Source organism: Lepisosteus oculatus, chromosome 6 (genome assembly GCF_040954835.1).
Source record: "Lepisosteus oculatus isolate fLepOcu1 chromosome 6, fLepOcu1.hap2, whole genome shotgun sequence".
NCBI lineage: Eukaryota > Metazoa > Chordata > Actinopteri > Semionotiformes > Lepisosteidae > Lepisosteus > Lepisosteus oculatus.
This window is the reverse complement of record NC_090701.1, coordinates 30495906-30518813: the sequence shown is the minus strand read 5'-3', so window position 1 is coordinate 30518813 and position 22908 is coordinate 30495906. Positions and strand designations below refer to the sequence as shown.

The following is a 22908-nucleotide window of genomic DNA, read 5'->3' as shown; positions in this document are numbered from 1 at the left end:
ACCATCCTGAACATTGTGGTCTCTCATGTTCCCCTTTGCCCTGATTTGTCTATGTCCAGTTTTGGGTGGGGGAGAGGAGTAGACAACACAGAAGCCTTCCTCTGCTGCTCGCTAGAGACTCCCTGGTGTCCACATCCTCTCCTAGGTCCACGGCTGCAACCTGTGTCCTCCTCAATTTTTCCATCTTGAACTGTTTTCTGAGTTCTCCTAACTGGGACTAAACAATCTCTCCTAGAAAGGGCTCAGGATTCCTTCTTAAGGGAGGTGGAAGTGTCACAATGATGGCGCCTTTGAACTGTGTGGTACAGTAATTAAGGAGTGTGTGGTAAATAACGAGCGCGTATGCTGAAAGGACCTTTGCTCAATGTAAGGAAGCTCAGAGACCAAGGATAGATAATGCATCAATTGGCCATTCTCTGCAAAATTAAAGTCAACTTTGTCCTTGATACCTGTTGGCCCCGCACTCATTTTTTCCACTCAACAATAGCAGAAGTATAATCCTTCTTCCAACCATGTAACACTGCTGTTAAAACACTTTCGCTGCCTGTCCAATACTAAATGATTTATACAAGTCTTTATTTAATCAAGATTAGACAACTATAATACTATAGTTAATAATAATATAGTACTATAGCACGTGTATTTTAATTGAGGTACTAAACAGACTTCTGTAAACTCATAATCTAATACAAGTATGTACTTGCATTACCAAAAGTCTATATTCACACCACCTATACTTAGAAGAAGAAAATGGAATGCTTTTTCTCAGATTAAAATTTGAAAACTGCACTATATTAAAATACACATCTGATTGTAACTCTAACATTTGGAATAAAATAGTATAGACACAACAGAGTAAAATAAAACATATAATTATTAAACTGCATTTATATAGCCCTTTTCACTTTAAAGGATCCACCTTAACCACCAGAGCAACAGCACCCACCTGTGTGAAGTCCACATCTGTTAAATTCCAGTAGCACTGCCACCCAACATATCAAGAGGAAAACTGAAAAATAGCTCTACTAATTGAATCAAGAGTTGTGGTAGGCTGTATTGGGTAAGCCTAGAGTAGAACTGAGCTGGGGCTCATGAGTTAACACCCTGATCCTACCATGATTGCCACAGGATCGTTTAATGGCCAGCAGCTATATTACCCTGCAACTCACAACTGGCAGCCCATTGAAACTAAGCAGGTGTGAGCCCGGTCAGTCCCTGGATGGGAGACCTCCTGGAAAAACTAAGGTTGCTGATGGAAGAGGTGTTAGTGGTCCAGCAGGGGGTGCTTGCTCTGCAGTCTGTGTGGGTCCTAATGCCCCAGTATATTGAGAGGGACACTATACTGTAAAAAGGCACTGTCTTTTGGATAAGATGTAAAACCAAGGTCCTGGCTTTCTGTGATCATTAAAAATCCCAGGGCGTCTCTTGAAAAGAGTAGGGGTGTTACCCTGGTGTCCTGGCCAAATTTCCCATTTGGCCTTTACCAATCATGGCCTCCTAATAATCCCCATCTATGAACTGGCTTCATCATTCTGTTCTCCTCCCCACTAATAGTTGATGTGTGGCTGCTATGGCTGCTGTTACATCATCCAGGTGGGGCTACACATTGGTGATGGTGTAGAGGGGACCCCATTACCTGTAAAGCTCTTTGAGTGGAGTGTCCAGAAAAGTGCTATATAAGTGTGAGCTATTATTATTAATGTAATAATAATAACAACAACAACAACAATAATGATTATCAGGATCTAAGTTTAAGGTCTCATCCAAAGTCTCTCAATCATCAAGAAATGGAAGGCACCTTGTATCACCCAGAGAACTTCTGAGATCAGGTTGTATCTTCATACTGAGTAGATGAGCAAGGGATGCTACCACGAGGTTAATGGCAACTTTGAAAGAACTGCACAGCTCAATAGCTTAGATAGAACAAAATGAGCAGTGATGAGTGAAGAAAAAAATAGATGGAACAAAACACAAGCAAATCTTAGAAGAAAACCTGCCTTAATCTACTAAAGACTTAAACAAGTTATTGGATAACAGGTCATCTTTCAGCAGGATAATTGAAACAATTGCAATTGCAAAAGAATTGCTGCCAAAGGTGCTACCACCAAATATTGAATTCATGGGGCTGAATACTTAGGCAATCAATATGTTTAAGATTTATTTGTTTTAGTTTTTGCTGACATTTACAGTAGCTTATCTTAACCCTAAACATCTGCTGTATCAGCACTGATTTTTAAAAAATTAGAGCTTAAAAAATGTGTATACTGTACATCCATTTTTATTTCACAAAATGGGACACCACAAGAAGGGTCTGAATACTTTTGCAAGGTCCTGTACACACACTATGTCATTGGTCTATTAAGTGGACGTAGATGCTAATTCTAACTCCTTAAGGTAGAATACTTTCCCGTCCTTCAAGATATCATTACTGTATTTTAAACACGATGGTCCTGTAAATGTAATACAAAGTCAAAGAGGAAACAGAGAAATCATTTTATACTTTTCCAAAATTACTCAACACCTAACTTCTTAGGGTTGAAAAAGTTGTCAAGTTTAATTATCCAAAAAAATAAAGCAAAACTCAAGCAATAATTCTTCCTGTTCAATGGTTTTCATAAATTACTGCTGACAAACTCCTGTAGTGTTTTCATCGCTGTCTGCTTTTAAGGGATATACCTTCTTTTATAGTTCAAAAATTATAATCAGTATTGTACAAACTTTTTAACTTCATGATTACATTAAACTAGATCTTCAAACATTTCCAATGATATTTCAAAACCAAAAGAAAAATGCATTTTTGGACAAACATTCTCAAAGCAGGTAGACATTTTACTGCTCTGATTTTTCCCATCATGGTCAATAATTTCTTACAAGATTGTAGGATATGAACTGTCAGTAAGTGAAATCGATCTGAAAAGAAATTGATTTAGAAGGCAAAGACAAAGATCAACTGTTGATTAAAATCTTCTGTAGACTATGCTACTTTAGATTCATTTCTTTCCCTCTGTCCTCTGTCTTTGAGTCAGATCTGCGTACAGTCCACCTTTCTTCAGAAGTTCAGAATGTGTACCAGCCTTAGGAAAGACAAAAAAAGAACAACATCTCTTTTTCAGTGTTGCAAGATGAAGACATTAAGCAAACCACACAATGTTCAGTCTAAAGTTGGACTGAAAGTGGTTATTAAAGCAGTTAAGGTTTAAACTAATTCTCTTCTAATTAATTAAATGAATCCAACAGCCATTCTTGGATTTACGCCTATCAGTACAATCTTGTTTTAAGAGAACATTTATTTCAGTTTTTAGAGAATATTACAGATCCTCTCAGTTCTAGAAGTATGAGCTTGTCAGATTTAAGACAATATTTGATATTAGAATCACAAATTAATCATGTCCCTGAAATTAGTAATTAGTTTTGTCTTTCTATTCTGTAAAAACCCTGATGTTTAACAAATCCTTTAGTTAAGATATGTTATCTTGTCCATGAACACAGTTTTTTGGGAACAAGTACTCATTTTTTCAATACGGTATCTCCTGTATCCCGAATTACACAGTCTTCACTGATCCCCCAGGTCTACAGCTAAAAAGAACAGTGCAATTCAGTTTTATTCTTTGTTAACCTCTACTGAGAAACTTTCTGCCCCTCTTACCTCCGTGACGCTCCCGTTGCTCAACACACAGATGAGATCGGCTCCCTGGATGGTACTGAGGCGGTGAGCAATGATGAGCACCGTGCGGCCAGAGGTGACCCGATCGAGCGCCTCCTGCACCACCCGCTCCGACTCTGCGTCCAGTGCACTGGTGGCCTCATCCAGGATCAGTATGCTGGGGTTCTTAATGAGGGCTCGGGCTATCGCAATGCGCTGTTTCTGTCCCCCTGATAATGTCACTCCACGCTCACCTGGAATCCATATTTATCATTATCATCATCATAAACACGGGTGGCATAATGGCACAGTGGTTAACATTGCAGCCCCGCAATGCATTTGCCCTGGGTTCAGTTCGGCAGCTGGGGTGCTATCTGTGTGGAGTTCGTATGTTCTCCCCAGGTTTGCGTGAGTTTCTTCTGGGTGCTCTTCTTTCCTCCCACTAGTCTAAAAACATACTGTTAGTTTAATTCCCTTATGATGATTCATCCATTCACCCATTTTCTAACAATTCAGGGTAGTGGGGGATCTGAGTTGGAGCCTATCCCAGCAAGCAACAGGTGCAAAGCAGGGTATATCCTGGACAGGATTCCAGTCCATCACAAGGTAGACACACAGACAGACGCAGACCCCTATGCTTAGGGGCAATTCCCAGATGGCAATTAATTTACCAGTATGTTTTTGGACTGTGGGAGGAAACTAGAGTAAATGGAGGAAACCAACATGAACACAGGCCTAGGCCCAGAATTGAACCCAAGGCCACAGTGCAGTAGGGCAGAAACAATATTGCCACCGAAAACATCACATATTTGATTTATAAGATATAAGTATAAGATTTCAGCTTAAAGAAACCCCAAACTGTATTAGTTTCACTGCATTATTTTAAAATGATATTCTTCATGAAAGATTTAGATATGAATCCAACTTAAAAGTGAACAAAGAACATGAAGCATTGTGTGTTTGTGTGGAGGGATAACAGTTTTAATTTAGACTGAAGACAAAAATACACCCTTTGTAAAAGGTCAAAACTAAAAATCACAATACGTTTTAAATTTGGTTAACTTTGCTTACCAACCACTGTGTCGTAGCCATCAGGGAAACTGGAGATAAAGCTGTGGGCGTTTGCTTGCTTGGCGGCAGAAATGACTTCAGCATCAGTGGCTTCAGGTTTGCCAAAGCGGATGTTCTCCATGACAGACGTTCCAAACAGAACAGGCTCCTGGAAATGTTTAAGAAATTAAGGGAACATTTGAAATAGGTCATAGACAACCTTCAGGAATATTTAATATCATTTGCTTACAGTATATCTCTGCAATATATTTTAGGATATAATTGGACAGTACAGGTTACCCTTTTTTGTTTCTCTTCTTCTCTGGCTTGTAAATTACTTAAAACATTATAAATATCTGTAGTGCACTATAATAATGAACATAAACACAAACACAGAGGACCTAGCCACATGGGCGGCTTCCTACATGCATTTCAAATACAACTGAAAGTATGCAGACCTTTTTCTCTAAAGAATACTTTAAGTCTAAGGAAATCAGTAGCCCTAGTACTATCTGAAAAGCTGATATTGCTCAATATGTTGTGTGTATAATTTAATTCATTACTTTCTTTCTGGAATATTTCTTGTGATGTGTTACCTGGTTGATAAATCCAATAGCCTGTCCTCTAAGCCAGGATGGATCAAGGGTTCTGATGTCCAGCCCATCCAGTGTGACAACACCACTGCTGGGGTCATAAAATCGCTCCAACAGTGCTGCCACTGTGGATTTACCTGGGCAAGAGTGCATACAAGTTCATTTATACATCACTTTGCTGCAGAATATTTTCTAGTGAAAACAAAAGAAGTCTAAATAACAGCTTTTAATCTTTGCATTTTTCATCCTGAATACACCATAATTAAGCACAACAATCAGGAGTGCAAGTCAAAATCTCAACAACAAGTTTCATTAATAATAGAATGATTGAATCTATGTATTTAATTGACTTTTTTTTCTCAAATAACTATTGTTTATTCAGAATTACTGTATTCCATCCCGTCTGCTTTCATGCATATTATAGTGCCGAGCTGATGCGTTAATAAAATCAAACAGAAAATAACAAAAAAACACCTCAAATACTGTTACCTCCTCCAGATTCTCCTACAATGGCCACCGTCTTACATGGGGGAAGGACCAGGCTGAAGTTCTTCAGGACCTGATGACCTGGTCTGGTTGGATAGCTAAACAAGAAATTACATCAGAAAACTATTAGTCCTTCCATCCCTCTGCCAGCCTGGGTGATCCCAGATCATTCTTTTATTTCTATGAGTGGATCAGCATGAGTTTCAGTAACCACCAGGGAGATTAAAAAAAAACAGTTTTCAAATCTGCAAACTACAACAAAGCCTGTCCCTCTGCTTTATTTTTTTCCATTTTGAGGTGATACTTTTTTTTGTTGTTTTAAGGGTACACATACTGTACTGTACGTGGCAGAAGTTCTTTTCTGAGCAGCATTTGATGCCTCACCTGAAGGAAATGTCTCTGAAGTGGATCCTACCAACCAAAGAGTGGTAGGGGATTCTGGCTCCCCCATTCAGTGGAATGGTGGGCTCCAGTGTGAGGTACTCAAACACCCTGGATCCAGCACTCATACCTCGTACAACCTGAAAAACAGAGGGAGCTGCATTATAAAGAAACAAAATGGAGCCATTATTTTATTTCCTTCTTTGGCTAGACATGAACCAATTTCTAAGCTCTAACTTCTAAAACATTTTATGGCCAGCCCATACATGACCAGGTATATTTAAGTCACCATATAAAACCATACAAAATATAAAATATAAATGTCACTGTATTTCATAAGGAAAAAAGGGTTGCTTATATGGGTTAACTTTCAAAAGGCAGGAAGATTCTTCCTGGAATTTTTCAGGGCCTCCTGAGTGGCACAACCAGCAAAGGTGTTCACAATTAAAAGATAAGCTCTACAATCGCAGGTTCGAGCATCAATCATGTCACTAGCCAACTGTGTCTGGAAGTCCCCAAGAGCTGGCCCATAACTGGCTGAGCTCTGCCAAGGGTATGGTAGGATTAGTTGGTCAACGATCTCAAAGGAACACATGCATATGATGCCATCTGTGAGGGACACACCTCTCCTCCAACTGATGCTAAACCTTCCCTACAGGAACGTGTTGCTTATGATGTGTTAAAAGAGTGTCTCAAATATTGGCAGGTTACAGCAATCTGCCTACACGTCCTTTTGCTCCCCTGTGTGCAAGCGGTTAACAGCTGGTTGGTATGTGCACCACAGTGTGATTAATTGTGTAAAATTTTGATAAAGAAGCATGTTCTCCAGTATGGTACAAGTTAAAAGTATCCTAAACTGGCATGATGACACTGATTGTAGAACTGATGTGGAACACACATGCATTAAGGCTCATATCTGAGAACCGTTTTATAAAAGCAATAAGGCACTTGAGGCCTGTGCTCTATCATGAATGAAAGAGTTAAAAGGGTTGCCCATCCTCCACTTCGCGTCGGGCCTAACAACGCCTTTTAACTGTGACTATACTCATGATATAGCACGGCCTCTCATGCCTTATTGCTTAATTATAGCCACACCACAATCCAGAAGCAAACTGACAACCACACTCACACATACTGTAGGTAACAGTCCTATTAAACATATCCTCTGTGCAATACAAGTACAAACAACACCAGTACCAAATTCAGTAGCAATTATAAGCAAATAAACATAAAGAAGAGAAAGGACATTTCTAAATAAATATCTTGTTTATACATTTCCTCTTCAACTGCACAGTTGAATTCATTCATTGATTTTACTGCAAGCTCAGTAATCTGGTGCTCAAACACACTCAAGAAATGCAGTGTACATTGTCATATAAAATTGCCCCGCTGCCTCTTGTAAACTTTATACTCACTTGTCCAAACAGGACAGAGATACTAGCCATGGACCTACACAGGAAACAAGATATGTTATGATTACTGCAACATTTGGAATAAACTTTACTTCTCAAGACAGCATGGCTATTATTAGCATTGCAGTATTCAGATAATATCAATGCTTTGAATTAAGAAAAAGTGAAGACTTCATACTACAGTATGTCACTTAAAACATACTTGAAAAGTAGAAATCTGATTCACTAATTTGCATATAGAAAGCATATACCTTATCTGCCTGAAATCTATATGGATTGCTCTTCTGATCAGCTTACTAGTGATAAGTACATGAAATATTATATTTCTTTTATAAAACAGATATTTCACCCTTGAACGTATGGCTGCTTAATAAATTAAATTAATAATAATAATATTGATCAAGTTAGGAAAGAGGACCTTAGGAGGCCAGCTAACCTCTGCACTGTTTGCGAAGCAACCAGAAAAGACATGAGATCGCCAGGGGTCATCTCATCACCAGCCATTAAGGCCCCACCTGCAAAAATGGTGCCAAGCACAATGCCTGACACAAAATGAGAGCAGGTTACTAAATGAGACATTTTTTGATTACGTTTAATTTTTTTGATGACATTGTAATTCCTCTTTGGATGGTGACCATTGGTTTTTAACCTACCAATGTATAATGGTTATATAAACTGCTTAGATGGTTTATTTAGAGCTATCTACAGTACCTTCTAGATTGGCCACTGTCCTGAAGTACAGATTTTGTGACCATTTGGCATCATTTTATTTCTGCACCACTGTAAGCCTGTGATCATACTCATCACAAACCAAATAGTGTAAAAAGGCAAACATCAGCAGATGCCACAGTAGAGTAATATAGGACAAATATTAACAATGTTGATTATCAGAGTAATAGCAAGATTAAAAGAAAGAAATATAGTCACAAAGACAGAGAGATACTGTATAATTAAAAATATTTATTTATAGTATCAAAAGAAAACCTGACAGAACATACCAGCATATTTTGTTTTAAAAAATAACAAGTTATAATGGCCAAGTCAGCTCATCTAGAGCTCAAGATTCAAAGACTCAAGAACTACACCATGTTCTTCTCATTAACTATTTGAAAAGCATTGTTTGTAAGAGTCGGTTATTGTCCACTGGCCATTCATTTTAAGATTGTATCCATTTATTTGTTATTTCTTATGGTCATGCCTTATTCTCAGCTCTCAGCTGATCTACCAATAACATAATTCACACACTTCTGAGTTATTTTGAGCATTCCCAGCACTTGCTTTATCTCACTTACAGTTCAGGACGATGTTTGACAGCCCCTGAAACACTGCAATTCCCATTCCCAGAGCCTCATTCATGTCACATGACTTGTCAACCTCTGCAGAGTACAGCCTGCAAGATGCACAAGTAAAAAAGCACAATGGTAGCGGGACTGCTGATTCATGATGCTTGAGATGGAGAAAAACTGGCCAAAATTCCACTCCACTCATGTGGCTTTACTATAAATAAAAAAAAATTATAAAAACAACAAGAGTCCTTCTTACTGTGCTTCTCGGTTTTCCATGGCAAAGGCTCTCACTGTGCGAACATTGCCCAAGGCCTCATCTGCCACTCCTGTAGCTCTGGCAACCTGTGGAAAACGCATATCCAGAGGGAAACACTAAATAACAAAGCAATAACAAACAGCACATACTCCATACTCCACACTTCATATTTGTTGGCAGTCAATTAATTCTTAATGGATGATAAGACAGAAGTGGAGGAGTGTACTAACTCAGACACCAATAACAATGTACAGGAGTGGCCAGATTTTGTCCTGAAGAGTCACAGTTTCATAGCTTTGATTTATTTCATTTCGACCACTAAATAAGGGTATTGTTAAATTAAGTACTTAAAAGGACCATTTTAAAATTAAAATAATAAGCAGCTTTAGATTTAATGTTGGCCATTCTTGGCTTAAAACATTCATCTACTAATGTGATGATTTAAGCACAATTTAAATCACCCCATTAGTGATGCTGGATTAGTGTTCAAGGACTTAAACTGCCAATACTGGCCATAGTATCATTTTACATTTTACAAAATTTTACAAAATTTTTACATGTAAAATTAGGCTTAATAATAATACCAATAATTTGTCCCTGTTTACCTGATCCTGAGCTTTTCTGGATAGCCGTCGCAGGAATGATCCAATGAGAGCCCCAGCCCCCACCAGGCACGGCATTACTACTAGGGTTAGGCCTGTGAGTTTGGGGGAGATCAGGTAGAGGGACACAAAGCAACCCGCTGTCTGTGTGGTACTGCGCAAACCCTGCAGAATCACAACAACACTGGATTTAGAGGAAAGAGGCTTCTAAGCACATGGGAAATGTCCAAGGCTTAAGGACAGGTGTGAGTTAAACCATAATAATTTCTAATAAGAGTCAATACTTTTTAAATAAATAATTCTTTTACAGTTTTGTGATAAAAATAGCTACCTTAGTTGAAAAAACTAGTGAGTAGCCAAATTATTACTGCTAAAAAAATATTTACATTTCTATAGCACTTTTCATTCCAACAGATCACAAATCCATTATTACAGGGTCACAGTGGTTGGCATTGCTGCCTCGCAGCACAGGGGCTCCGGGTTCATTTTCTGGGGTGCTATCTGCAAGAAAGTCTGTATGTTCTCCCTATGTTCATGTGGACTTCATCCAGGTGCTCCAGTTTCCTCTCACAGACAAAAGACAAACTGCTAGGTTAAATGGCTTCTGGTAAAACTGGCCCTGCTGTGAGTGTGTGTCTGTGTGTCTGTCCTGTGATGGACTGGTGTCCTGTCCCCTCCCCCGTGACCCTGAACTGGAAGCAGTTCGAAAATGCACGGATGAATGGATGGATCACAAAGCACATTACACATAGAAGGAGACTCAAACCATTCATCTCAGAAATGTAGCCATTACACAGCTGCAGATGAAGAACACCAGCCAGAGAAATAGCAGGGCCAGACAATACAACCATATATTTTAGAAATGTAAACTCCACTTGATCTCATCTAAAGGATGGTAGCTTGAACAGTGTCTCCAATCAGCATACTGTGGAATTGGTTTGGCCATTCTTGTCAGCAGCTAAAATTTCTACCTATATTAATGAGTAATATACCTTAATTACTCCTCATTTTATGCTGAAGTTTATTCACATAGTTATGAGTATTAAAATAACTGCTATATCACTATCGTGATCCCAAGTGCTGTTTTAGCATATTTTCATATATGACATAACCTGGTCAATTAAATTAACATTACTACCTGATCTTGTCAGACCTCAGATGTTAAGGCCCCCCCAAAAAAAACAAGGTTGCTGCTCTAAGTTGAGTTGGTGGATGAAAAGATGGCAATCTTCCCCCTGAACCAGAATTTACAGTAAAAAAACATGCCCTAGTGTGTGACTAGTGGCATAAGTCCGTAGAAGGCACAATCCTTTAATTGAGAAGTTAAAAAAAGGTGCTGACTTTTTGGTCATCAGAGGAGAATACAGTAGGTGTATCCCTGGTATCTTGGCAAAACTCCAATATATGTTAGCACAGTCTGACCTACCTAAAGTTCTCCATTCGTTAAACAGGTGAAGGAATTTCTCACACTTCTCTTTGTGATCTGTGAAATCAGGCAATGTAAATGTGGCAAATAACAGCTGCTGTACCACTGCGTTTTTCACGTTTGCAAAAAGGGGGAGATGTGCTATTCACCATACCTGTGAGATGACTAGTTTAAATGAAGACTTAAACTCCTGGATATCAGAAGTCAAACGGTTTACCAGCTGCCCTGTCTTGTTGGCATCAAAGAATGCTACATCTTGTCTAAAAAAAAAGAAGAAAAATGAATAGTTAATGAAAATGTTAGACTAGCAACTTCACATAAGAATTTACTAAGTTTGGAATTTTATGATTATTATTTTTGTATTTTTGTAATTTTGTTTGCAGGAGTAATTACTGAATTTTACAACAGGAATATGGAAGTACTCTTCCATATTTCTGTGTCTCTAAGATGTTTAATATTGTATTATTACTCTCTATTATCTACAGTATGTTTCTGTGATTCCAGTTACATTATTATTTCCTTAGGTGGTGCTCTTATCCATGCGGCATAAAATATAGGAGATGTATAATAAGCTTTCAAGCTATGGTGCTGGAGAAGACTGTTACGGATACCATGGACAGTTAGGGTCACCAATAAAGAGGTTCTGGAGTGCATCAAGCCAGAAGTTTCGCTTGAGGGAAAGTTCACCAGACTCCGGGTCACTTATTTTGGTCACATGATGCGATCAGATTCATTGGAGAAAGCAATGATGCTTGCAATGGTCAGTGGAACAAGAAGACGAGGCTGCCAAAGAACGCGGTGGCTTGACGCCATCAAAATAGACACTGGCTTAGGCATAGAAGAGCTGAAAGAGAAAGTCCAAGACCGGAAAGCGTGGCGAGAGATGGCCCGTAGAATCGCAGAGAGTCGGATCCGACTGACCGGATAACATCATCATCATAATAAGCGTTAGAACAAGTAATGATAATGAAGAGAAAAAAAGTATATAAGTTAAATAAGTTAAAATATATATATATATCAAGGAGCCTAGCACACACTGACATGTGAGTGCCATGCAAATAAAATGAACTACTAAGACTTAAAACTGTATAAAGACACTATGGATACAGAGAGATATTGTACAGTAAATTATGTAAATAATGTTGGTATGCTACGTATTCCACTTTTATAAAGATTATAACAGGTGGAGTTAGCAATTTACATTACTTGCTTGAGAATTGTTAACATTAGTGCAAAACAGTTTCAGAGTTATTGAAGCACATACAAGACTTGCTCCACCTGTTTCACAAGCTTGATGAGTATTTTTCATGTACAGTATATACAGTATGAGAATTGGTAATCTACCCTTCCTCAATCATCACTTGTCTGTGGACAAGTAGGCTGCTATGTACCAGTATAAACTAAATGTAACTCAGAAACAGAAATGATTCCTCAACTTATAATACCAGATGACTTAACAAATTGGATGTCTTCCTCCAGAAAGTTAAACTATAAACTATAGCCCAATCAATAGTATCAGAATAGGTTTAGTGATGTGTTGTTATGAAGCTGTATTACAGTAGCAAGCAACTTAAGACAGCTCACATGTTAACAACAGCAGTTCAGAACACAACAGGCAATGTAATCCTAACTTACAATGTAATTATGCTATAAACATGACAACCATTTTGCTAACCTACAGAGAAGAAACACAAGAGAAACTACAGGTATGTACTGTATGACTAGTTAACTAAGCTTGAAACAGTTTGAAAGAAATGAAACTAAAGGAGCATTTCTTGAAAGATCTCTTCAGTAACCACTAAGGAACATTCAAGGCTAGTTTAAGTCTGGCTACAATCCTACCTAAGCAGAGACAAAAACAGAGTCTTTCTCATGTCCGCAGCAACATGTTCCCCCACCCTGGACAGTAGAACGATGTACCCGCAGGTCAGCAGCCCCTGGAAACATGAGAAGAATTCTGAATTCTACCACTACGATTGAGAGATAAACTAAAAAGTCTCTCATTATGAGCTAATCAATTATTTTTTGGAAACCTAGATCCAGTGGTTCTTCTAGTCTGATCAGTCTGACTCTCAAAAGAGGTTTTGAGTTATTGTATTGTATTGTACTGTATTATATATCCCATTTGCACCTGATACAAGGACACACGTGGAAACTATGTGGAAGAGCATTTAAAACTAAAAAACATGAGGCACTTCTTTACCCAGTACTTTGTAGGCGTATGGATCAAGCTACAGAGCTATATTACATTAAAAAATCTGGATAACATGCATGGATCAATAATCCACCAACTAATGTGCCAAGTTAAGATCACACTAGAAAGTCATACGCGGTCTATGTGTATTACAACCAAGCAAAACCAGGGATGTGAAAATGTAACATTTAGTTTATTTTAGTTAATCAGGGTTATTTAACTTTTAATGCATATGGTACTTTAATTATCATATAAAGGAGGGCTACTTATATATTTTACCATACAGACTATATACTATAGTAAATTAGGCAATGGTATAGGGGTGGAACTTGTTAGATGAAATGTGGCTATTTGTGATGGCTCTCTGCACCAAACATTTTTTAATGGTAAGATCTTACTGTACAATAGAGAGAAAAAAACAGCTGTGCTTAAGGAAAGGCTTAAACTCTGCATGTCTTTAAACATAAGCAAAAAGATCCACATTTGTCAGTTATTTTAATTTGTAGTGGATGTAATATGTAATCTTCCTAGATCTTGATGTGTAAAATCTGAGTCAAATACTGCAGTAAATGCCAGAGGCTGCAGCTATTTCTGAAGACAGTATTACAGTACACTATTACACTAACACCAAACACTAAAACATCCATTATATAATATATAATATTTTTCACACATACAAAAACAAAAATATATAAATATTTTTCACACAAACTACAGCACAACCAGTTCTACTGCCAAACACAATTAGACAGCTTACCTGAAGGCCATAAAGTCCCAGCAGTTTTATGGCAGGACGCTTCACTTCATTAAGATAGTTCCCGATGTGGTCTCTCATATACCTGGCCACCACATTCACCAAATCTCCAAGCATCAGGGGGATCTGAATATTCAAGATTGCTGCACCAAATGCCAACTAGAAAGAAACACACAAACTTGACAATAACAAGCTTCAGTATTACTTCATTACCGCAAGTCTATTCAATGAGTTAATTGCATCAAGTGAAAAAACACTTCTGATCCATTTATATCAGTGTTGTCATCTCTGCAAAACTAATTAACAACCAATAATTAAATACCCAAATGGTAACATGGGCATGTAGAGTACATTTTATCACTGAGGTCAATGTACAGTTTGTTTAAACTATCAACTTGTCATCATCAACTGTATGCAATATATAGCAAAAAACAAGTAATGAAACCCTCCACTTCTTTTACATCTCTGACAGAAGAAGACAATACTCAGGAAGTATTAACTGTAGAAATTAACAACTTAATTAAAACTACTTCACTTCTAAGAAGACAGCTTTTTTGGGTTCATACTTACAACAACTGCACCCAAAAGTGCCAACAGCTGGGGCCTAAGAAACTTCCAAAGCACTGTCCAGCTGAACTCTGGTTCAGTTTCGTGAGGGTGTGTTGGCTGTGACAACTCATTATTATTGAGGTCCACTTGACAGTAGGCAACACAGCTGTACAGCCTCGCTGAGATGGTGAGGACTGCTGGACCCACCACAAAGCCCAGAGCCTGGTGAGTCTTGGGAGCTCTCAGCTTTTGTTCAGCTGCTTTTCTGAAGGCTCTCCGAGCCTGATGCCAGAAGCGGACCAAGGTATTGCAGGGGCATAATTTACAGTTACTTCGACTGGGATGTTGAGTCCAAACTGTGCCGTAACTAAATTGGGACAAAAAATATAAAATAAACTTCAAGAGACTGCTATGCAGTTGGATTCCACACACTTGAAATTTTCAGGATCCTTTAAATTACGTTTTTATTTAATTTATGAATAATTACAAGAATCATAAACGCATACACTATAAGGGAACATCGCGGTGCTGTTGTAAATTCATAACGCTACATGTTACAGGCTGCAATTACTTGTTTTGATCTCTCCATCAGGTGACACACTGCTATAATAACACACTGCTTTTATAACTTCAGAATAACAAGTACAAATACACAATTAAAAACACAACTGGGGATAAATTGGAGGCACCGTTTCCTTATTGAGAACGGTGGCATATTTGAGTTAGAGTTAAATTTGAAATTTTGTTTTTTAATTAAAAAGAATGAAACCTTCAAGCAAACATTAAAAATAAAACACAAAACACCGTTTAGAAAAGTGGCAAACATTTCCCAATGTACCGTACATGCTTGTAATTGAGGCAAGTGTCTTTGGGAGTTGTAGTCCTTTCTTTTGACTCTGTTGGTGCCCAAACCTTGACAGAATCAATAAAAAACACCAGTTCCCAAGATACGCTGCGAAGAAACCAAATTCCCTTTTGCTTACCTATTGTAGCTCCTTAAATATCTCGTTTTGTTGAATCGAAAATAGAAAGTACGCAGAGGAACAGCTGTCCTGCTACTAACATTGTTGTTTACTAAAAGGTAAAACATCTTTCAATTATTCTGTATTCAAGCTTTATAAATTTGAAGCAAAACCCTTATTCATTTAGATCTTCCTGTATAAGGGAGCAGACATCTTACTTTACCCATAATTCCATTTGTCATCTGCAAATGTATGAGTTTTGTTTTCTAACATCGTTATTTTTCATAGATGACTGTTACATTATCATACATTTTATTGCCTATGAAAATTAAAATGTACAATAATGTAAATAAAGGCAGCTTTATATACAGTAGTATTTTAAACATTTCCCCCTGTAATATTAACATTTTACTATTGCTTTTAAAAATCATTTTTGTTATTCCTTATGCCTTTAATGAGAATGAAAGAGGCCATCTGTTTGATTGGTTCAAAGGTTGAATGAGTGACGTCCCTATAACGGCCGAGTGACGTCAGATGATGTTTTGTTGACATTTGTGTTGCAGCAGAAAGTGGTTCTAAAATCTTTGTCTTGGTGATTCAAAACTGAAGTGACAGTACATTCTTATCCCGCATTGTACACAACTGTTTTTAGCAAGAGCACACTAACGTGTCGGAAGGAAAGGAATGAGCGAGGACCTATAACAAACTGCAACTTCAAAGGCAGAAGCAGCAGCGTCAGAGAGGTAAGAAAACCAGCACATGCTGTTCCTGTTGTGCCCATGAGATCGACAGGTCTGTTGTCAATTCTGAGAAACAAAATTACAGTGCCGTTTAACTTAGTTAAAGCTGTTTGCTTAACAAAGTAACACGCTGTAACCGTCTGACTGCATTTACAGTCGAAGACGAAATTCTGTTGCTTTAACGAATCGCGATAGACGATTTCATTACCCGTTTATTCGCAAAGTTTTTTTTTACCAACTGGCCGCTGTACAACAAGCTTCCCTTATTGCCGCGTTAGTACAAGTGTAATTAAAGCGAATCAGCAATGCTAATTGTGATTAAGGGTTTAAGCAAGTGGAAAATCTAAAGCAGTGATCTTTCTTTGTCTTCCAGTGGGTTTGTTTTTGTCCTTAAATACGAGATGACGCAAACACATCACAGGATGAGTACATGTATGCACAGATGGCAAGTTACGAAATAATTGTACTTCAGAATTCAGCCTGTGATTTTAAACTGAGCCTCGTCTGGCTACAGCAGACAGGCACATCTTAAGATCCCAACAATAAATAAAATAATACAAATGCATCTAATCACGATTCAAGTCGGATGTGTTCCTTTGTTATCTCTACATGTCCTTAAGATGCAGCATGAACGCGGTGGCATTTGAGGACCAAAGCTTCAGTACATACTGTATATCGGTTTACCCTTTTTTCTGTGACTTTTTTCCTAAGATGTTAAGTGGTTTGGTTTTAATGTTTTTGAAATAATGTTAATGCCTTTTAAATTGGATTTAGCGAAAAAACATTTGAATATATTGCCTGTTTTATCATTCCTGCACTTCCTCCCTGTGAATTTCAAAAGACGGGTCAGAACACTGCTGCTCACCTTTAAGAGCTGGATTTGACTGGCTTCTGGCTACATGAGTGATCTGTTAAACCCCTATAACCCTACAGATTGTTGATGCTCTTCAGACTCCAACCTTCTTTCTGTTAATGTGAGGCTCCAGACACTAGGGGTCTAGGGGACTGGGTTTTCTGTTCTTGTGCTCCATGACTGTGAGCCCATTTTGGATCCTGATATATAGCTCACTTTTATACTCCAGTTTTTCAACTCTGTTTAATTTACTGCTTTAATGTGTGAATACTTGCCACTTTTATTTAATTGTTTTATACTTCAAGTGTTTGAGATGATGTACCATCAAAGGCACCATATAAATATTCTAAAGCTTTTTAGACCAATCACAACATAGAAGTTGTTGTAATAAATCCCTAAATTGTTTCTAAAACAGTCCCATTTTGAAAAAAGTCTATTGGCATCTTCTCATTTAATCCACAACATGAATGTCAGTTGGCATATTAAAAAAAGTAGTCCTTTTTATGTAGAAGACATTAGTTCAAATACAGTATGTCTCATGCCGCTATACTTTATGATCCACTAGGGTATAAATCTGCAGAAAACAAAACACATTTGTTCATCTTTAGGGATGGAGGGGACATGAGAGACCAAACCAAGGACTAAAACTTGAATCTACATCTCATTTTTTAAGTAGATCATAACTAGCATATGTCATTTAATGTAGACAAGTGTTGTGTGTTACATACAGGCAGCAAGAACAGAAACTGTAAGATGGGAAATATTAAGATAGAAGTAGCTATACAGTATATGAAAATGACTGAGGTGTCTGTGTTGCAATCGGCTACCTCTAGGTAATGTGAGGAAGCAGAAAATGCTGAACATGTAAACAGAATGTCAGGATATATAGTCAAAAGTGTAGCATTTATATCAAGTTTAAATTGCACAATCAAAATTAGGACCTAATTTGGGATATTATGTATTATTTTGGTCATTTTATTCCAAAAAAAGATGTTGCTTTACCAGACTCCATTTGAAAAATAGTGGCCAGATACACTTCAAGGCTTAAAGGATTGTCCTACCTATGATAGGCTGACAGAACGAAAAAAGTTTAGTCGTAGGAGACTATGAGGAGGCCTAATTCAAATATTGAGAGTTCTCAACCCAGAGGACTTTTTCAGAATCCAGAGTGAAATATTAAATGAAGTACATTTTTAAACTGAGAAAAGAGAGTACTTTTATATGCAAAGGGCTGCAGTAGTCAAATAGATCATTTAAATAGAGTTATTAAATATGTTTTAAAATGAACACTTTAATCAAAAGTACGAGGCAGTTTTCAAGCTGCAGTCCATTAGCTACATCATAATAATTCCTTGTGAACATTTAACTTGCTGTTTTAGTCAATGAAGGTGCAAATGAAAAAACAAATGTCTACGTGCTCATTTTCTTGTACATAAGACTGTGACATTGCACGTAGTGGATTCCCACTAAAGTGGCTTTGAACAGTGTTTTTTTTATTTTTGCAGCAGTCATTTTCCCCTCCCCCAGTATGTGCTCTCAGCCCATAATGTGATATGGTTACAAACATGTGTTCTGAAATTGCATCATAAGTATGGTAACTTAGTGTACCAATGAGTAAATCATCTGCCAAACATTTTATTCAGTATTTTTGTATATGAATCTGAGCTTCTTTGTTGTATTCTGTATATTAATTGCCATAGATTACTCATTATTCCTGTTTGGATAGGTTATTTAAAATTATTACCAGTTATTGTAGTAAAATTGCTGCTGGAAAATTTTCAAAATATATTTCAGGGAATTTAAAAATTGAAGGAAAATGAAATTCATTTTATATTGAAGCCTGAACAGCACTATTTCCTCGTCTAATTTATTGGAGCACCTGCAATCAGCCTTAAAGAAACTTGAATGTACATTTTTGCTGAAGTGGTGTACTGTATGTTTAAATCTTAAATGTCAATCTGACCGGTAACAACAAGGAGACAGTAAAAACCAAGTAAATAACATTATTATCATTATTAAAACAGCTTTTTGGAGCCTCTTACATAATCTCACTTAAACCTCAATTATGGGAGATTATATTTTTTGTTAATTTGTAGTGCAGATGGATTGGCAGTTTGTCAATGCTCCAGTGTGTAAACAGCAAAAAATAACTGTTTGGAATTCAACTATTTACATTCCAGTGAGCATGTCTTCTCTGTGATTTTATACTTGGCGAACCTGAACAGAGTTTTCAGATTTACAGTGCCTATAGAAAGTCTACAAACCCCTTTGCTGCCCATAGTTGACTCTTAATGTTGAGATGCACTACCCAATGGAGGAGACCTACAGAAACAGATGATCATCAGAATAAATCACTACAGTTCAACACAGGTGGAGGCTAGCTTGTCTTGTAATTTGGAAGGCAATTGATTACACTACAGCTAATTTACAACTGCTATGATTTTGTTTCTAGGTTTTCATGTTTATTAATCTGAGTAATTGTTATTCACTTGGAGGTAGTTTTGCAATGTGGACAAAAAAGATCAATTCTGATTTAATGGGTTGTTTGTTTATTTCAGGCTGATAGGTGACAAAATGTGTTACTTTGGAAAGGGCGTGTAAACTTTCTATAGGCCATGTACATCTTTGAACCTGTTATTGTCTAGTTACAGTTTTAATACAGACTGTTCAAGCTTGTACTGTGAGATGCTGTCTTGATGTGTTTAGCCTCTGTGATGCTGACTGGGTTCTCTTGCAGGTGCTCCAGAAACATCTTGGTATTTGATCAAAAGTTTCCGTTTCCTATTCATTGTGTGTTGCTGCAGTGCTGTAGATGTTAAACTCTCACATTTTATCCTGTTTCTTCCAGCAGACAGAGCCCGACTACATGGCACCTTGGTAAATTGTAAATTCATTATAAGCAGACTCTTCTTCCAGAAACGTGACAGTTTTACCCAGAGCAGACAAGCACTGTACCCTATTTATGTTGAACTGGTTCCTTCTCAAAGATTATAGTGCTTCCTGCTATGCCTGCTCCTTCCCAATTGCTTCACACCTGTTCTAAACACAGGTTTATCAAATTTGCTTTAGTGTAGAAGTGAGAGAGAGCTCATTCTCTGGTCTTTGTGCATTGTGCACAAAGAGACTGAAGATATGAACTGAATCCTTGAAAGACATTTGCAACATGTCCGCCTTCCTGCTGCAGGAAGCTCTGTGAAGTGGAAAATTGATTTCAGAACAAAATTAGAATGGGGCATTTCCAGTGTCTATGGTCTTTGCTGAATTTAGTTCAAAGCTGAATCAAAGCATATAGTTTATTAGAGAAATCTGTTTATCAAAGATGCATGTTACTCTTTCTGAGCTCTCGAGGAGGATATAAATTCAAGTCAAAATATTATAAATAAGTAAAAGCACCTTATAATTATAAAATCTTAAAAATACAATACAGTGCATACAGAAAAAAATCAGAAATAACTCACAAAATACAACAATGCTTGAACTCCTTTCATTTTCACAGAATGGACAGTTTGCTGCAAAAGAAAAACAATTCTCCCATTCTTTGCTCAGGTCATAACCCTCTCTTTACTCCTCTTTCCTTGGTGCCACCTTTGACATCCTGAACTGGTTTTCTAAACTGGCCATTTACATCTTAGGTTGCTATTTAATTACTACATTAGGGCATAAGTGTACATTACTACATAAGTGTTCACATACTTGTACTGTACCTCCCACTCAAAGATGGGCTTAGGTTCAGCGTACAGTATGTGGCCTACTGTACCACGACTCTCTCAAAGATCTTCTTTGTCTGTACTGGTGTTTAGAACAGTCATGGGCTGTACAATTATCTATTATGGTATAAATGCCTGTAACATTAAACCTTATCGTTGGTCATATTCTTCTTTGGAATGGGATCAGTTTTAGAGGGAACTTGCAGTTCCAGTGTCTCAGACCAGTTATTTATCTTAAAGAAAATTAACAAAATGATTTCATTGACACTATAAAAAAATTAAAAATTGGGAATTACACATACAATCGTGAACTTTATGTACTTTATGTATGAAAGTACTGTATGTTCACCATTGTTGTTGAAAAACCCTGGTCTCGTCATTTCATTAAGGTTTAAAATACTGATTCTTTCTGTAACACCAAAATATAAAAATAGCGTTACATTTCCCCCTTTAATTTCTATACAGATGACACTAAAATTTAGGTTCACTTTTATGTCTTGTCACACTGCTTCAGTGATGTTTTAAAAATTAATGGAACGATTGTAGTGACATACAGTATCTGACAAGACTGAAGTTACAAACTGAAATTTAAGGTAAGACTGAAATTAGGCTGACTGAATCTTCTAATCAGCTCTTCTAACTGTCTCGACCGTAGTCTGATGGTCTTGTAATCAGTCCAGTTTCTCAGGTCAAAAAAATCTTGGTGCCATCTTTGATCTGAGCCTTGATCTGAACCTCATGTTAGCAGTGATGTGAATGTGTCTTTATTCCAGCTCTGTAACTGTTAATATCAGTAAGCATATTAACAGCTATGCTTGTAGCTGTTAATATCTTTCCTAATGTAATGCAGGAAAACTGATGCACGTTTTTTGTCTTTTCCAGGTTTTTATTTGCAAAGAAATGGTTGTTGGTAGATCCACATGTTCTTAAATTGCAAATTTGAAAACCCAGCTTCAAAGATTTTAACTGAAACTAAAAGGCACACTAATGCATTTGCTATTTTCATTTTTTTTTCTACTGGCTCCCTTTGCATTTCATAGTAAAATTCATGGTTTTACTTGAATGGTAAATTGAATGGTTTGACCCATTTGACTTGACAGTGACCTCCTACACCATTAGCTCTTTAACATTCTTTGAACTCTTTGGCCTTCTTTCAGTTCCCAAAGCTTGAAACCCTGGGAGAGATTATTTTCAGAGTCCATATTAGATTCAAGTCAGTCAGCACTTTCAAAACCTCTTAAATCTTACTTTTGATTTTGTTTTGTTTATTGTGTTAATTTGTATATACTGTACCTGTCTCTTGATTTATTGCAGGTGGCTTGAGGTGACATGTCTTGAAAATGGCTGTGCTAACTCTTCTTAATCATTGCCTGTTGAACTCTCTCTTTCTCTTTTGCTATGGAATAATTCTGAAATGTTCTGTGTTAGTAAAAAGACCTGAAGGACATCTGTTGTGAATTTAAGATTCTGTCACGTACTCTCTTTCAACATTTTGTCATTATAACCAGTGACAGCCCTAACCAAAAAGCAGTACAGTATTGTAAATTAAAAGCAGATTGGTAGGGGTGAATTTATTACAGTTGACAATGGCATATAAAAGCAGAATGTCTAACACTTAGGAATTCACAAGAGACATGAAAAAAGATGGGAAATAGCCTATCATAATAAGTCAGATTACAATATTCTAGCATTATCTAATATTAAGCATTATTTTTTGCTTTGAATGTTGTCTCCCTTTTATATTCATATCTGAAAGACAATGCAAAATTGCTTCATATAAGCAATTATAAGCAATTTTGTAAAGCAGATGTATTTCACAGTAGTTACACTCTTACAGTAGATGAACACCATTTAATTAGCGATATTGCTGAATCTGTGCTATTCCATATCCTCAGTATTTGGAATCCTGTGCTGTGTGCTTAATAAGACAGCATCCATTAAAATAAAATATTCTAGTATATGGCTCACATAGACTAGAAAAAAGACAGAGGCACATCTTGTTATAATCATACTG

The 22908-nt window shown here is 37.2% G+C and overlaps 2 protein-coding genes across 3 annotated transcripts in view; one reads left to right on the top strand and one right to left on the bottom strand.

The window, feature by feature from the left end:
• Positions 1-2262: 2262 nt before the first annotated feature.
• On the bottom strand, positions 2263-15836 carry abcb8 (ATP-binding cassette, sub-family B (MDR/TAP), member 8). Its single transcript, XM_015354210.2, has 16 exons — positions 15616-15836; positions 14654-14999; positions 14087-14242; positions 12978-13072; positions 11290-11395; positions 9713-9874; positions 9108-9193; positions 8858-8955; positions 8002-8107; positions 7569-7602; positions 6157-6293; positions 5776-5870; positions 5290-5423; positions 4715-4862; positions 3647-3897; positions 2263-3074 (listed from the first exon to the last, which is right to left on the bottom strand). The coding sequence occupies exons 1-16, from the start codon at positions 15720-15722 to the stop codon at positions 2991-2993; spliced, it is 2145 nt and encodes a 714-aa protein (XP_015209696.1). The 5' UTR covers positions 15723-15836; the 3' UTR covers positions 2263-2990.
• A 274-nt stretch (positions 15837-16110) lies between these two features.
• atg9b (autophagy related 9B) overlaps positions 16111-22908 on the top strand; it is a 30017-nt gene continuing 23219 nt past the window's right edge. The window contains exon 1 of one of the 2 annotated variants that reach the window (XM_069191193.1): positions 16111-16337. The gene's annotated coding sequence lies outside the window, so the exon portion shown is untranslated. Of the gene's footprint in view, positions 16387-22908 lie in introns of both variants that reach the window. The other variant, XM_069191194.1, reaches the window with a different exon arrangement.

Bases quoted from the DNA above. Each gene is read 5' to 3' on its own strand.
- abcb8 (XM_015354210.2), bottom strand. From the start codon at position 15,722: ATGTTTTACCTTTTAGTAAACAACAATGTTAGTAGCAGGACAGCTGTT. The intron at 9,194-9,712 runs GTAAACAGGGAC...CGTTTTCCACAG, and splicing joins CCAGAAAAGCTCAGGATCAG to GTTGCCAGAGCTACAGGAGT. The intron at 8,956-9,107 runs GTAAGAAGGACT...TGCATCTTGCAG, and splicing joins ATGGAAAACCGAGAAGCACA to GCTGTACTCTGCAGAGGTTG.